This window comes from Staurois parvus, unplaced genomic scaffold, assembly GCF_062004578.1.
Source record: "Staurois parvus isolate SC_StPar_1 unplaced genomic scaffold, SC_StPar_1.0 ptg000354l, whole genome shotgun sequence".
Lineage (NCBI taxonomy): Eukaryota > Metazoa > Chordata > Amphibia > Anura > Ranidae > Staurois > Staurois parvus.
The window spans coordinates 6257501-6274550 of record NW_028318150.1 but is presented as its reverse complement, the minus strand read 5'-3'; the positions used below and the strand labels follow the sequence as shown (position 1 = coordinate 6274550).

The following is a 17050-nucleotide window of genomic DNA, read 5'->3' as shown; positions in this document are numbered from 1 at the left end:
ACAACACAAATTTGATATATTTTTCTTCATGTTTTGATTTGAAATAGAATGTGTAGTGTTCCCAATGCATTTGTGTGTATGGAAATAAAAGCTATTAGAAGGATTTTGAGCTTTATTCACTCTTTTCAACACACTGCTATTATTTTGAACACAGCTCTATGTATGTGTGTGTGTGTGTATGTATATGTATATATGTATGTATATGTTAAAAAAATGTTTTCTCTAAGCAGGCAGTGCAACAATGTGTGTGTTCAGAGATGGTTTTTAATCATCATTAAAAATGGAGCTTCACTTGAAAATATTGTCAGTTTCTATTTCAGCACTATGGTTAGCCATAGTGAAAGAATTAGGCTTATGAGGATTTTAAGTTTCTCTGTGGAGACAATATGCAAATAAAGCAAGACAGACCTTAGAACTGTTACATGAAAGTCTATTCAATGTCTGTTCAAGAATATAGGTCAACCAAGCGTATGGTAGAACGTTAATATGGTTTGGGCTGATAACATGTTTTAAAGTTCTTTTCGTAGCTGTGATTTTACAGAATGTGGGTAGCCATTTAATACATTTTCTAATTTTCCTATGGACCTCTGATTAAATAGTTTATTGAAGTCACAGAATTTTCTGTTGGTTAAGCGGTTTCATTACTGGTTTCACTCACTGTGGTATCCCACAAGGTGTAACATCTGCTGGTTTTGCTTAGTTTTCTGAGGTTTCTATTTAAAAGCCTAGGGTGTGCCTTAGTAAAGTTAAAAAGAATTTTTAATTTGAATGTCAATTCCTTACACCTGGGTGTGTGCCTAGTACAGCTTAGTAATTACTGTCAAAGTTATTAGCATCTATGCCTTTTGCTCTGAGCTTAGGGTAATAGACTGCCTGTTTTTTAAAATGTAATACAATTTTGCCCTGGTTCACACTGAATCCAACTTTGAAATCGTGTGACTTCACTTGAAACAATGTAAAGTCGCGCGATTTCAAAGCCGCATGTCAGTGCTATTTCAGGTGTGCAACTTCATAAACAGATGTCTATGCAAGTCACACCTGAAATCGCTTACTGCAATGTTAGTCACACCGATTTCAGTGGTTGCATTGCTGACAGTAGGGTGCGATTTGGAACTATCAGATCACATGACAAGTTGCACTGGTGTGAACCAAGGCTAACTGTAAAGGTCCAACCTGGGAAATTTCCCCCAATGCTGATCGATTAGGTCTCCTTTTCCTGCTATTCATTCTTCTGTTTGATGCCAGGAGATTCCTCCTGAAGTCAGAAGTCCTATTCTGTCAGCATCAGTGTATAGACCTTAAAAGAGACCAGTTAATAGCAATCTTCTTTCATCTTTTCTAATAATGCTAGTGCTACTGTGGTCTCTGGCTGCATTACTTTGGGGCACTAAGCTGAATGAAGAATGCAGAATTGGAAAGTCAGAGTGAAATCAATATTTTTAACCTGCTATTTTGTGCCAAAACAGTAAGTTAGAAAGTGCAGAAACCATGGTATCTGCCTGAAAGCTAAGGGATAATAAAATATTAATTTTAATCTTATTTTCATTGGCAGTCAATGAACTTATTTGCAATTCATTGAATTAGAAGCACTGGGATAAGTAGAATTTATATTTTTGTTTTTATTGCTGCTGTTAGTGTTTAGAATATTTAAATCCACCATACTCTTGTTCTATTGAGAAATACAAGTCCGCGGTGACAGATGGGACTTGTAGTTTACTCATTCACAGTTCTCTGTGAATGAATGACTGGGCTGTGCAGGTGGAGACATGCAAATGTAAAATCTGATAGCCTCCGCGGGGGGTTGAAGAACCTTGCAGACCATTGGGGTGGGGGTGAGTTTTGGGGATAGGGAGTCCATTTGGAACTATGTTACATATTACACCCTAAACATTTTTGTACAAATGCCTGTGCGATGACATCACCCATAGGCCTGCTATGGGACATCCGTTGTTGGCTGCCCCTCCTCTACACTGAATCCAGGGCTGGGAACTGATCATTTGACTGGACCAGAGCAGCTTCAGAATAGGTAAGTATAAGCCTCTATTCTTTCACAGTGTGGAAAAAATAGTCTTAGAATGAGAGTGGAAGTAGGTTTTACCTTAGTTGGATTTTGACTGAACTTCTACTTTAAAGCCTAACTCCATGTTTTAGTGAACTTTAAATAGACATTTGGACAAAGCTTGTCCAAGTGAACAATTTCCTTCAGTAGAACATGCAGTGGCTGTAGGTACTGTAGGAACTGTAGTATGTAGCCTCTGCTACAAACAGTATATGACTTTGTTTTCCCACGGTGGACAAGGACTTCCTGTCCTGGTCCTGGAACCAAATTCCCTCAGGCTGAGTGTTGTCCAGCCATTCACAGGTAGCTTTGTATTTTCTGAACAAATACAAAGCTTTCTCTGATTGGCTGAGGTGGAGATTGTGACATCATTTGCCAGGCTCTCTACCTCAGCCAACTTTGCATTTATTCATAGAATGCAAATCTTCCTGTGAATTGCTGAGCCAAACTCAGTTTAGTTTGTGGAGCGAGATGAGAAGTTTCCATTCCCGTTACCAGAACAAGGGAATTCCACAAGGTAGCATGCACCTTGTTGGACTTAACCCCCGAGTAATCAAGAACATTTTAGAAAGTGGCTGAATTCCTAGAGTTCAGCTTTAAAATGTACTGCAAAGTCTTTACAGTATCTCACATTCCATGTATGCAAAATAAACTGAATAATTACTGAATTTCTGTCTTCTGAAACCAGCTAATAATTCTACAGAATTTGTAGTATTCCTCTATATAGAAATGTTTTACTCTCCCAATGCCTCAAAGTTCAAATCTCTCTTCCAGGTTGGCTGAAAACCTTTGATGACTATTTCAGAGACCAGACGCAGCACATTCTTAATAACATGCTTGTGAAACTACAAGAAGATAAGGGGAAAAAGTTCATATGGTCTGAGATTTCATATTTTTCAAAATGGTGGGATGGTATTGATAACCAGAAGAGAGAAGCAGTAAAGAAGTAAGTGTTTGTTTTTTTTTTTTTGTTTTTTTTTTTATACATAATTGTATAACTTTAAGCTTGTAAAAAAGGAAATGATTACTGAGTACTACATAAATGGGTAAAACTCTCTGGCTATGTTTGTTTTATAGGTAAGACTAAATTGCGCGGTATGGTTTTAACCATCTCGGCTTTCACACCTATACAGAGAATAAAGGCGTGACATAGAGGACAGGCCGCAGTATGGGGGGTTAGAAATTAGAACCCCCTGTTAGCCAGCAGTAGAGGGCAGAATATTGCAAATAGCTCAAGCTCTGTCAGATTGGATAGAGCATCTGTGAATAGCAATTTTCAAGTGCTGCCACAGATTCTCAATTGGATTCAGGTCTGGACGTTAACTGGGCCATTCTAACAAATGAATATGCTTTGATCTAAAACCGTTACATTGTAGCTCTGGCTGTATGTTTAGAATCATTGTCTTGCTGGAAGGTGAACCTCCGCCCCAGTCTCAAGTCTCTTGCAGACTCTAACAGGTTTTCTTCTAAGATTGCCCTGTATTTGGCTCCGTCCATTCTCCCATCAACTCTGACCAACTTCCCTGTCCCTGCTGAAGAAAAGCATCCCCACAACATGATGTTGCCACCACCATGTTTCACAGTGGGGATGGGTGTGCTCAGGGTGATATGCAGTTAGTTTACCACCATACATAAAGTACATACTGTTTTTAGGCCAATAAGTTCAATTTTGGCCTCATCTGACCAGAGCACCTTCTTCCACATGTTTGCTGTGTCCCCCATATGGCTTCTCTCAAACTGCAAATGGGACTTTGTTATGGCTTTCTTTCAACGATGGCTTTCTTCTTGCCACTCTTCCATACAGGCCAGATTTTTGGAGTATATGACTAATAGTTGTTCTGTGGACAGATTCTCCCACCTGTGGATCTCTGCAGCTCCTCCAGAATTTTCATGGGCCTCTTGGCTGCTTCTCTGATTTAATGCTCTCCTTGTCCAGCCTGTGTCCATTTAGGTGAACGGTCATGTCTTGGATAGTTATGCAGTTGTGCCATACTCTTTCCATTTTTGGTTGATGGATTGAACAGTGGTCCATGAGATGTTCAAAGCTTGGGATATTTTTTTTATAACCTAACCCTGCTTTAAACTTCTTCACAACTTTGTTCCTGACCTGTCTGGTGTGTTCCTTGGTCTTCATGATGCTGTTTGTTCACTAACGTTCTCTAACAAACCTCCTGAGGGCTTCACAGAACAGCTGTGTTTATACTGAGATTAAATTACATACAGGTGGACTCTATTTATTAACAGGGAGACTTCTGAAGGCAGCTGGTTCCACTAGATTTTAATTAGGGGTATCAGAGTAAAGGGGGCTGAATACAAATGCACGCCACACTTTTCAGATATTTATTTGTAAAAAATTGTGAAAACCATTGGTCATTTTCCTTCCACTTCACAATTATGTGCCACTTTGTGTTGGTCTATCACATAAAATCCCAATGAAATACATTTACATTTTTTGGTTGTAACATGACAAAATGTGGAAAATTTCAAGGGGTATGAATACTTTTTCAAGGCACTGTACAACATTCAAGTGAAAGTTCTAACACCAACATGTCAGGAAAAAAAAATCAAAAACAAAATCATGGAGTTGGAAAAAGGATCACCCCCTTGTGTCAGTCTTTTGTTGAACTAACTTTTGCTTTAATTACAGCCTTCAGCCTGTTGGAATATGTCTCTACTAACATCTAGACTTTGCACATCTAGATTTTGCAGTGTTTGCCCACTCTTTTTTACAGAACCGCTCATGTTCAGTTAAATTTGATGGTGACGATTTTTGGGACTGCAAGTCTTCAAGTCATTCCACAGATTTTCAATAGGGTTTATGTCTGGGCTCTGAATAGGCAATGCAAAGACATTCATCGTTTTCTCCTTCAACCACTGTGTGGTAATTTTTGCTGTGTGATTTGTGTCATTGTCATATTGGAAGGTTAACCTTCTTCCCATTGAAAACTTTCTGGCAGAGGGCAGCAGATTTTCCTCAAGAATGTGTTGGTATTTTGTACCATCCATTTTCCCTTTTATCCTGACAAGTGCTCCAGTCCGTACTGCAGAGAAACACCCCCATAACAGGATATTACCACCTCTATGCTTTACTGTAGGAATGGTGTTATTTGGATGGTGAGCTGTATTGGATTTCCACCAAACATATCGCTTAGTGTTGAGGCAAAATAATTAAATTTTAGTCTCATCTGACCATAACACTTTTTTCCATGTGGCTTCAGAATCTTCAAGGTGCGTTTTGGCAAACCCCAGTCATGACTGCATGTAGCCTTTCTTGAGGAGTGGCTTTTTTCTTGTCCATCCTCCCATACAAGCCACATTTGTGGAGAATTTGTGATATTGTTGTCACATGCACACGATGACCACTTTGTCATAAATTTCTGCAATTGCTTCAGAGTTGCTGTATGCCTCTTGGTAGCCTCTCTGACCAGTTACTTCTTGGCTCTTTCATCCAGTTTGGATCGACATCCTGATCCAGGGAGTGTCTGGGTTGTACCACACACATTCCACTTCTTAAAAATAGACTTTACTGTGCTTCTAGGCATTGATAAAGACTTTTTTAGAATCCATCTCCTGACTTGTGCCTGTCCACAACTTTATCCCAAAGATCTTTTGACAGTGCCTTGTCATCTATAGTTGTTAACTTCAGTTGCACTATCGGGGACTGAAATGCTCCAGGAAAGCTCTTTTCATGTCGAGCTGTTGAATGTCAGATGGCTTTGTGTGCCAAAGAGAAGCTGCTTAGGTACACTTGGTTTGAGTTTACCTTTTTCCGACTCAGTGGTTCTGTTTTTGAATTTGTATTTTTTCTGTTGGTGTTATATCTTTCAGTTGGATGTTACATGGCGTAAATACAGCTGGATATAACAAAAACTGTCTCTCTCTTCATTGCAGGCTGAAAAGCAACAAAATGTAATTCTTTAAAAGGGGGTGGGGGAGAGATTCTTTTCTATACCCACTGTATATGTCATGCGACTAAGCAAAGATCACAAATAGTGCCCTATAGCCATTTTTATACTGCCATTTTAGATCACTCAACTGTTCATAATTATACAGTTCTGAAAATGTTTAATTATTCTCCTTACACCAAAAGTATCACATACACATTCCAAAATATAGACCACACCTGTAAAGAAATTTGGCAAGAGTTTATCAGTAAAATCCTTTCCAATTTGTAAAAACTGACATTTATAACCTATTAGTGACTTTTAAAGGATTGATTACATGCCCTGTAATTGCTATACATTTCTGCATTATGTCAAATCCGCCATAGCTGTCATATTATGTACCCTTTCATGGAAATTAGATTTTTGTACTTTCCTGTAAAATGTTTTTCTTGGAACCCATTGAGGGACACGAACTGAATTGGTAGCCATGGGGTATAGCGCCAACCCCAAGTGAGCAAAGTATTAAGCCTACCCCTATAGCCAATAAAACTCCTTCCACATACCATATGCTTCAGTGTAGAGTAAGCAGTATGTGAATATTAGTCATAACATAAGGGAGGAAGCGGTGTCCCTCAGTGGTCTCAAAATAAAGGGATTTTACAGGTAACTGCAAAAATCCAGTTTTCTGTATGGATGGGATGTCCAGAAGCAGCCCATACAAGAGAGGCAGATAAGCCTACCTATAGACCTGGAATCTAGACCTAAGAGATAAACCTGATGCTAAAAGGCAAAAGAGGTGCTCACTGCCCTAGTGAAGTGAGCCTTACATGAAAAGGGAAGAATAATTTTACTAATATTAATAACTGTTCTTGAAATATTACGTTTTGGTATTGAGAATCTCCCCTATACAATTGAGTGCCTTATTTATTTATACGCAGCATTTAATAGTGTAGTAATACAGCTTTTACTAGTAATGTGTTCCATTGAATTCACCTTTTTGTTCTTACTGACAGTGTTTCAAAAAGAGGTATAAGAGGCATATTTTTGTTCAAAGTCAATTTGGCATTAAAAATAACATAAAAATTCAGATCAGCCCTATCTCCGCTTTGGAGAAAAAAAGCTTTCTCCTTTTCTATTAGAAATGCTTATGGAGCATACCAAATAGGGTCAGCTTCAGGGCAGATACAGCATTGGTGAGGCTAAATCTAAAGTCAGTATGTGGGAAGTTAAGACAACTAGGAGAACAGAAAGTCCATTGACATGAATAATCTGCGATATAGGTTACCAGTTAGGAGGGTTGCAGCATAACATTAAAAATCTAGCAGCACCCTATTACCACAAAGAACACTGCTCTGATAACTATATAATAATTATCAGGCTGAATCAATCAAATCTAAGACTCTTCCATCTCTGCTATACACTTAGAGTACAGTATATGTAAACCTTCACCTTGTAAAACAATCCAATCCGTTTAAAATAGAAATGAAAGGAAAAATGTGTGTATACGAATAAAAAACATAAATACTTTTTCCCACTTTTATACAAGTGATCATATACCCTCTGTTCTCAGCTGCATAAAGAGCTTAAAGAACTGGAGGAGGAGAAACCACAGATGCTGATCTTCCCCAGTGTCTGTGTGGGCGGGGTTTAGTGGGGTGTGGTGACATGCCAGCATTCTAAACCATTGGAGGAGAGCCGGCTGAGTTCCCATGACAGCTAGAACACTGACCATGTTGTGCTCTCCTGCTTAGTGTGGTCAGTTTTTAATAGGAAAGCAGAGGGACTGGCAGGAACACAAGGGATTTTACACAAAGGAAGCAATACAAAGAGAACAGGATACTTTTTCATACAAGTACATGGTACAGCAGGCACATATCAGGAAAATGAAATGTTGGGTTTACATATTCTTTAACATGTGTTGTGTTAAGACAACCCATTCATTAGTAGTGACCCTGCAATGTAGTTTCACAGCAAACCTTGCAACACATCTATGCACAGTAGTATGGTATTGTGCGTTGACAACCAATGTAAGCAATATACTGCACTGGTGTGAATGGGCCCTTAGTGCTTTTAGCCTTCTGTAGTAGAGAGAAATGCATATAGGCATATTTTTAAAAGAAAGCCATTGTTTATCTCTATGACCTGTATTGCTGAGTGTGCTTTACAGTGGCCAGGACCTTTTGGATTTTGTGCTGCATCCTAGATGTCTCTTCAGCGCTTTGTTGACAGTACATTAAATAACTCTCATTCTGCTGTGTACTTATCACTTCATCTATCCAAGGAGCCTCTGCTCTGATATCATGCAGTTCACGATAAGATCTCCGCACTAGGATACCCTGCATTGTCCTATTTTTTGTTCGGCTAATGCAGTGAAAACTATATGCTGGATAAAAGTACTTTGTTGCATAGCGAAAACAGACACATTGCTGGATTTATTTGGGAACTAATTTGTGCACCTTCCCCTAGATTTAATAGAGAATGGTTAGCACTGCCAAACAAGTTAATGGTTTGCAAAACTGTATGACCCAGTAAAACAAATATTTATTTTTACTTAATTATTTTCCAAAACTATGGTAAGCACTGTGAAAAACGGAACGATAACATTGCCAGTGGGATTTAATTAAGGTATACTGTAGAGATGATTTACATTTCTCTTTTTAACAAGGCTAAAACAACTTTTCAGCTAAACTTTTCTGATTACAAAAAAAAGCATTGCAGAGCTAATAAAATCTGTCTAGAATTTTACTTTGGGTATGTTGGAATTCATTGTAGAATCATACAACTTTTCCATGAAGAACTCTCTTCGGTAAAGGTAGGAGCGACTTCATCTCTCTCTTGAAGCCAAGTGAGCTTCCCTCACTCCCGTCCCCTCACCTCTCAGGAATTGCCTTGTATTTTAGTCTGTGAGTCAGTACTAGCCTTTCTTTGATTGGCCAATGTGGAGTTTGTAATATCATCAGCCCCTCCTTTTCACATCAGCCAATCAGAGCCTGCCTAGTATTTGATATAAATTTAAGGCGGTTCCTGAATGGTTGAGAGATGAGCGCTTCCAACTCTCTTGTTTCTCGTATTATCCCGTCTGGAATAACAAATTGCTTGATAACTTTTCACACTTACTACAGATAGGCACCATGGTCAGAAACAGTACCAGCAATGCTACCACACCCTTCTTTCCACATATTTTTCATTTTGTCATGTAAACATTCTTCAAAAATTATCCAGGTGTAGAACGTATTGAACAGGGCCTGGAAGCTACAGCTTGCGTTTTTAGCAGATCTTGTACCACACCACAAGAAACCATCTGATTTTGCAAAGACAGTATGAGTATGGCATCACCTTGCACCAAGACCTCTCGTGCTACATATGGATTACAGTTTATATATTTGTATGATCTGTGAAATCAAATTTCTTTCTCTGTGTTATAATATAGCTTGGCAACTTGAAATGGTTACATTTCACTGCATTTAGCTGTGTAACACAGTGGTTTTGTCTTTATAAATGATCACCTTTCTTACAGTCATCTTACTGTGCTCAAAAAAGGAGCACCTTGTTCTTTTTGGCACTGGAAACCCTTGAATATAAACAGGCTATAGCAAACTGACTGGTCAGTGTTTCCTAGTGTATATTCTCCAACCTCTCTTCTGTGTTTTTTTTTTTTTTTTTTTTTTTTTTTTTAAAGAAGTGAAATCCTTATTCAAGGAGCACTGCAAAACCAGTACTGAGATGCAGGAGCCAATGTTCTATAGTAATCATTCTCCTCAGTATGTCTAACTCCTAATATTTTAGGATTACCCTGTGGGATAATTAGAGGGCAGGTAAATTTGCTTGGTTCACTGTTATCTAATTTCAGAGTTTGAGAATGGTAAGATTAATGAGGATGTATATCCTGTGAGTGCAGGGATGAAGTGGGCAACTTGGGATTTTAGTAATCATGTTTCAGATAATTCACAATGGAAGTGAAGAGTAGACTTCTTAAGTAATTATACTGTCCTTTAATACATTATATGCAGTGTTAATATTTGCCTGTAATGTGATTAACAGGTTAATCGAGCAGAAGCAGTTTGAGATTGTTACGGGTGGATGGGTAATGGCAGATGAAGCTTCTGCCCACTATTTTTCATTGATTGATCAGTTAATTGAAGGACACCAATGGCTGGAGAATAATCTTGGTAAGGTAATTTTTTAATGTTTTCTTTTTGCTAACACAGTTTGATTTGTATAGTAAATCACTGGACCAAGCTGCTTCCCTGCTTAAAGGCACTCTTAAGATGCCCATCAATACTCTATTTTGATGACACCATTTTTAGATCTGGTTTGTAGATTATCAGTTCTATCTTTTATCACTAATACTATTTGTTTGGCTACAGGTGGACATACACAGGGAATTGTGATCATTTGGAATCTATCAGAGAGACTCTTGCACATGCTTCCTTCCATTTAATAATGGAAGTTAACCTTTCTGAACATGTTACATCCATATTACACTGACAGTCTGCATGAGTCCTGCATGTCATCAGTGATCTGCTGATAATGGTGCCATGCTTTCCAGGCTCCTAAAACAAAAAAGAGTAAATGCACATTTTTTTTTACCTGCAACAAAATGTGAATATATTATTTAACTTATCCTTTACCAGTCATGGTGAATGTCAAAGTAACTGCCAAGTATTGACTGTAAGATTTTTCAGTAGATCAGCATCACATATTCAAGCTCATCCAAGCTTGTGCAAGGTCCGTCACCATTTACTGACAAGCTTGCATGCACTCATACAAGGAAAGTTCTCAAAGTGGTGCAAAAAATAATTATGTACGTATAAAACATTGAATTAGCTTTATTTTGCAAACAAGGATTAGCAATACCACAGGAAAAACTAATTTTCCTTTTGTTGTCAGAACTGGCCATGAACTTTTGGCTTGATAGTTCTGAAATAATGGAGCACTGGCAAGGCTCTACACCTTTTTGCGATGCATCATGATGGTTGGTTGTGCTTTACTGCTCCTTTAAAATGCAGGTCTGTTAGTCAATCACCTGATTGAAAAGAATGTACTGTCTGTGGCTGATAGCGTATCTCAACGGAGGCAGAGTAGTTGCACTGATCTACTGAGAGCTCTCTAGTTTCTGTCTGTCTCTAAACTTGTAGAAATGTGAAAAGATCATATCGATTGTATTTTGGACGGAGAGGGGATGAGTTAAGACTTCTGTCAGCTTTAACATTTCTTTACACAATTGTGCAGATTTTGTCTAAAACCTGATATCTGGGCAAGGATAGAGGCAAAATCTCTGTAGGAGCTCACAGCAATGAACTTCTGACGGTTTCTAACCCTTTACTATTCTTTTAGAATATCTGGTTTTATTGCTACCGGTGTCCCTATAAGAGGACCATTTCATCTCAATTTGTCTTCCTGCAAACACCCTTAAATAGACAGAAAGTGGGAAAACTGGCAACAATTAAAAGTTGTCTGAGCTTTTAATCCTTACAGAGTCTAAAGACAACACTTTAACCCTTTTTAAGCTTTTAACCCTTAAAGAGTCTATTATATTTTGGTTGTAGGTGGGCAATAACATACCAAAGTATGTGCACATTGGAAATAGTAAAAGAAAAGTGGGGGTAGAACGAGCGCTGGATGCAAATGGTGAAAGTAATGTAGCCGCTAGCATAAAAGGCAAACCTCAAACAGCCTCCTGATAAAAAGCTAAAACATAAAGTAGGCAGCGCTAAAACAAAATAAGACAATAGCAATAAAATCAAATGTAAGATAAAACACAGCTGAAATGGATAAATTGGTATAGAAACCAATAATATAAATTATGCTGCAGTATCATAAATCAGATCAAGGTGCATAAAGTGACAAAGGTGCCAAAGTCAATAAATCAATGGATATATCCAAGTGACATGGGAAATCCGTGACATCTGTGGTATATAGTGTGGCTGTTGATTGCACTAACCAGAGCGCAAAGTATAGCGCGTTGGAGTAAAATGATATACTCCTGGTCACTGGATCAGAGACGTTGCCAAACGGGGAGTCATCAGTACAGCAACCTCCGGATCCTCTGTGTCGTCTCCAGGTGTACCGTCGCCAGCCACCAGGGGGATATGTACCACTCCCACGTATCACAAATCACCTTCTGTCATCAAACTCCAGGGGGATGTGATGTACTCTTGTGTATCAGAAATCACCATAGGGGCTCGTAAATAAACCCAAAAGAGAGGTGTCCGATAGTGTAGTAACTTTTATTCAAAAAGGTATATTAAAACAAGTAGTACACTTACATAATGAAATTCCAAAAAATTCCGGGAAGTCCAAAATGGCCGCCAGTCAGACGTGTGGACCATGTGGACTAGGTCTGCATGTGAGGTACCATCTCCCATTGGAAATAGTGTCCTCTTCCTTTAAAGCAGTATTAAAGCCAAAACCAAACATTTATTATATTTCAATATCTTAAATGTGATGACTGCATTTATTTTCTTTTTTTAGGCTTGCTTCTATTTTCACCTGGTTATCCAGACAGTAAGTCTGTTGCTTTTCAAAAGAACAAGCTCTCCAGTAGAATGTATAAGTTGCAGAGATAAGACAGACTATTTAACATTGCAGGATTGCTTACAATCAGCTTTTATCTATTTATGTAAAACCTTTATACTCCCCAAAAAACTGCTGTATCTACTTATAAAGTATTAGCTGTAGTTTGGCTTCAGTTGGTTAGTGTATTTAAGTCCGTTAGTCCATCTAACACTTCCCTACCCCTAGACTAAGAATGCTGCTTCCCAAATGTGCCCCCTGTGCTCATTCATCTAGAGTAGGGGTATTCTAATACAGGAGGTGTGTTACTAACCAGATCACCAGGTGAAAACGGGAAAAAGCTTAAAAAAAGAAAACTAATGCAGCTACATCTAATGATTGGTAAGCTGCAATATATTACATTTTTGGTTTTGTGTTTAATAAAGCTTTCTTAAATAGGCTGAGCGTTCTTATACAACTGGTCCCAATTTTGTGAAAGTTCAGCTTGCTTAGAGTGTTTGAGGTTCTCTTATCCACATAAAAGTGTGGTTTATACTTAGAATTGTATATATATAAATAAATCTACATGCATAATACCAGCCTTGTTTAATTTTTGCAGTTTAGTTTGGCTATATTTGGACACATCTGGTGAGTGTTTATTGATCAGATTAGCATTGTCTGTTCATAGTAGTTGTGAATAATCTAACTGAAATAATTTTATCTTTAAATCATAGTTTCTAATACACTGCAAAGGTTTACTCACACGAAGACAAAAGCCTTTAGCTGTTTTGGAATAGCAACACAATAGATGCCATTTAAATTGTTTCGTTTTGCTTTTACTGCTGGTTTTATTTTACTGTGATTAATTGTAGCATTGTTTAACAAGTGGAGAAACAATTTCTGAAAGGCTTATATTTTATCATGCCTCTATGTATTGTTTGGATCACTGTCATGTTAATTGTCTTTTGTTTGAACAGGTGTCAAGCCAAAATCCGGTTGGGCTGTGGATCCATTTGGACATTCTCCAACCATGGCTTACCTTCTAAAACGCTCAGGGCTGTCGAACATGCTTATTCAGCGGGTCCATTATTCAGTTAAGAAACATTTTTCTACAAAAAAAACATTAGAATTTTTTTGGAGACAAAACTGGGGTAAGCAAGTCAATATAACTAGCTTATATTTGTTTATATCATTAACGTTGTTATAGGTCATAATTCCTAGGAAGTTCTGTTTGTTGTAACTCTTCTAAGATGTTCATTGATCGTGTTTTTATTTATTTATTTTTTACTTTAGATATTATAGGCCTGAGTGCTGTATAATGCCAGGCCTGAAAAGGTATATTGTAGGTGCTTTGTTATAAACAGAATTTCCTCTTCGTATGCTTACTTACCTAGGTCAGTACTGATATGGGCTGCAAAACTGCCAAACATATAACACTTCCTACTGATTGGGTATTGAAAACGCACTAACATTAATTTCCTAGAATAACTGCAGTTTAAAGTGATTTTAACCATTTCAATACCGGGCAATTTTACACCTTCCTGCCCAGGCCATTTTTCAGGTTTCAGCGCTCTCACACTTTGAATGACAATTGCGCGGTCATACAACATTGTACCCAAACTAAAATTTTATCATTTTCTTCACACAACTAGAGCTTTCTTTTGGTGGTATTTAATCGCTGCCGGGGTTTTTATTTTTTGCTAAATTATCAAAAAAAAAGACCGAAAATTTTGAAAAAAAACACGTTTTTCTTTGTTTCTGTTATAAAAGTTTGCAAATAAATAATTGTTCTTCATAAATTTAGGCCGAGATGTATTCTACTACATGTCTTTGGTGAAAATAACCCAAATTAGGATGTATTTTTTAGTTTGTTGGAAAGTTTATATAGTTCACAAACTATGGTATAGATCTGAATATTGATCAATCCTGAAGTACTGACAGCCAATCCAATTTCTTGAGGTCCCAGAATGTCAGAACAGTACAGATATCCCCAAATGACCCCTTTTTGCAAAGTAGACAGTCCGACGTACTTCATAAGAGGCATGGCGAGTTTTTTGAAGTTGTATTTTTTTTTGTCATTTTTCGGAAAATGAAAAAATGCAAAAAATTTTCACTTTTTTTTTTTTTTACATACTGTCACCAGTGCAGTACAGTGTTTTCATATAACTGGCATGGCGGTGATCAGGGACACAGACTGGTGACAGTATGGGAAAAAAAAATTTTTTTTTGGTATTTTTTTTTTAATTTTTTAATTTTTTATTTTTTATTACATTTTTTTTCTTTTTTTTAAGATTTTTTTTTTCATATTTCACTATGTCCAAAGTAGTACAATGTTACTATAGTAACATTGTACTACTTTGGGGAAGTGATCAGTATTTTTTTTTTTTTTTTTTTTTTTTTACACAATTTGCTTATAGCAAAGAATTACTTTGCTATAAGCAAGCATTTACCTGAATGACATCGATTCATTCAGGGTCTTTTTTTTTTTTTTTTTTTTTTTGTGCTTAGCTGTGATTTGGCCACAGCTAATCACATGACATGTGCATGTGATTAGCTGTGACCATTCACAGCTAGGCAGTAGCATACAATGGATGGCATGAATGAAGCCATCCATTGTATACAACTGTCATGTGACCTGCTGTGATTGGTCACAGCAGGTCACTTGGTACCGGCAACGAGGCCGATACTCAGATCTGTCATCGGCCGTGTCCGAGGTACACGGCCGGTGACGGATCGGTCCGCTGCGCGGCTCTGCAAGCACGAAAAGTGCGCATGTGCGGGAGGACGCCATTTGGCGTCCAATCCGGAAATGCAGTACATTTTGCCGCCCGCCTTTTGTCTATTGGCCGGGCGTGTATTCGTTAATTTCTGTGGAGTGTGTGGGGGAAAAAAAACAGTCCCAAACAAATAAAGTGGAAAAATATAGTTATAGTATATTAAATTATACAGTGGCTAGTGTTCCAATTATATTAAGATATATTTCTTAGCTACAGTAGAGTTTTGCTGGAAAAACACCACAAAACCTGGTTTTGTAGCTTTTAAGAGACCTTAATGGCAGGTGTATATAACACTTAGCCATATGGGTGCCATGAAAAGATTTGCTGCTTTAAAATTTGGCTCCCAGAGTCCTCCCAATACCCATTAAAGGATATTTTTTTTCTATCTTAAAATAAAAAAGATGTTACGTTTACGTGCTCTGTGCAGTGATATTGCACAGAGTGGTCCCTTACCTTCTCCTTTGGCAGTCCGCTGCTGGCGCTTCTCCCTGCTTAGTGAGCCAGCTGCTAAGGGGGCACCTGTGCCCATGCACGCTCCTGAGCTGAGTTGTGTGCGTCCTTAGACACACAGAGCCAGTAAGCCACACCCCTGCTCCCTCATCGCAGGAGATTGACAGTCACAGGAGCCTATGACGTCCGCTGGTCTCCGTGTCTCCTGTGAGACCAGGAAGTGAGAGGAGTTGTATTTCAGTCAGGACAGCATTGGGGCAGTGATAGTAGTCAGCTAAGTGTTTAGTACAGAGGAGGGTAGAACAGATAGTGGGGAATTTGTTTGGAAATGCACTAAAGTAAAAAAACAAACCCCTTTGAGTTTAGAACCACAGACTTCAATAAGTACAGTATATGGAGTTTTCCAAACACTCTGCATGCTGCTGATTAGCAGGTTAAAGGGACCCCTATACCTTTAGTGATTTCAACTACATTAAAATATATAGATTTTGGTCATTTCAAAGAAGAAAGACAATTCTTGCACCAGTGGAATAGATCTTAACGCTGGCCAAACATTTGCCAATTTGGAAGCTTTCAATATTATTTTGATTAAATGAAAATGATTGCATGAAAATAAACAGTTCACAGATGTTGGTCTTTTTTTAATAGTTCCAAGTATCCAAGTGATGGGAATGGTGGTTGAAATTATTTGAATGTGCTTTGCAACTGACATTGCATTGTCCACCGCAGTTTCAATAGTTTGGTCATTTCAAAAAGTGCAAAACTACTAAATCATTGGACAGCAGATAGCTGTGTGCTCACATTGAGTTCCATACTCATAAGCTGCTGAAAAGCTATAAAAAATTTCCATGTGCGACTACTGCTCCATTGTTTACAATATCATCCTGTATACATAATATGAAACTGTAAGTCTATGCACCCACCTGTAACCTTCATTATTGGCTTATTGAGTGAAGCTTCACTGTTCATTTTTTGCATTTTAGACATTTGTCATTTTAGGGTTCTCTATGTTCTTCCATGTTCAGTGTAGCAGTTCATTGTTAATCAATTTATTTTAATTCTAGATTTGGGAAGTAGCACCGACATTTTGTGCCATATGATGCCTTTCTACAGCTATGACATTCCTCATACATGTGGGCCTGACCCAAAAATCTGCTGTCAGTTTGATTTTAAACGTCTGCCTGGTGGTAGGATAAATTGCCCATGGAGAGTGCCCCCAGAACCTATTAATGATGGCAACATAGAACACAGGTATAGTCTTCATTTAATCTTTTTCCCTTTTTTTTTTTTAAAGAACTAGAATAGAAATACATTTGCAGTGAGCACACAGAATGCTATCCTCCCCGCACACCCTCTCCCATAGCAACAATGCATCTGGCAACAGA

The 17050-nt window shown here is 38.0% G+C and overlaps 1 protein-coding gene across 1 annotated transcript in view; it reads left to right on the top strand.

Annotated features, from left to right (window-relative positions):
* The window catches only part of MAN2A1 (mannosidase alpha class 2A member 1), a 167673-nt gene that overhangs the window by 59899 nt on the left and 90724 nt on the right, over positions 1–17050 (top strand). The window contains exons 4-7 of the mRNA XM_089684746.1: positions 2834–3005; positions 9985–10112; positions 13416–13589; positions 16730–16916. Of these exons, the coding sequence (XP_089540872.1) occupies positions 2834–3005; positions 9985–10112; positions 13416–13589; positions 16730–16916 (661 nt within the window). The remainder of the gene's footprint in view (positions 1–2833; positions 3006–9984; positions 10113–13415; positions 13590–16729; positions 16917–17050) is intronic.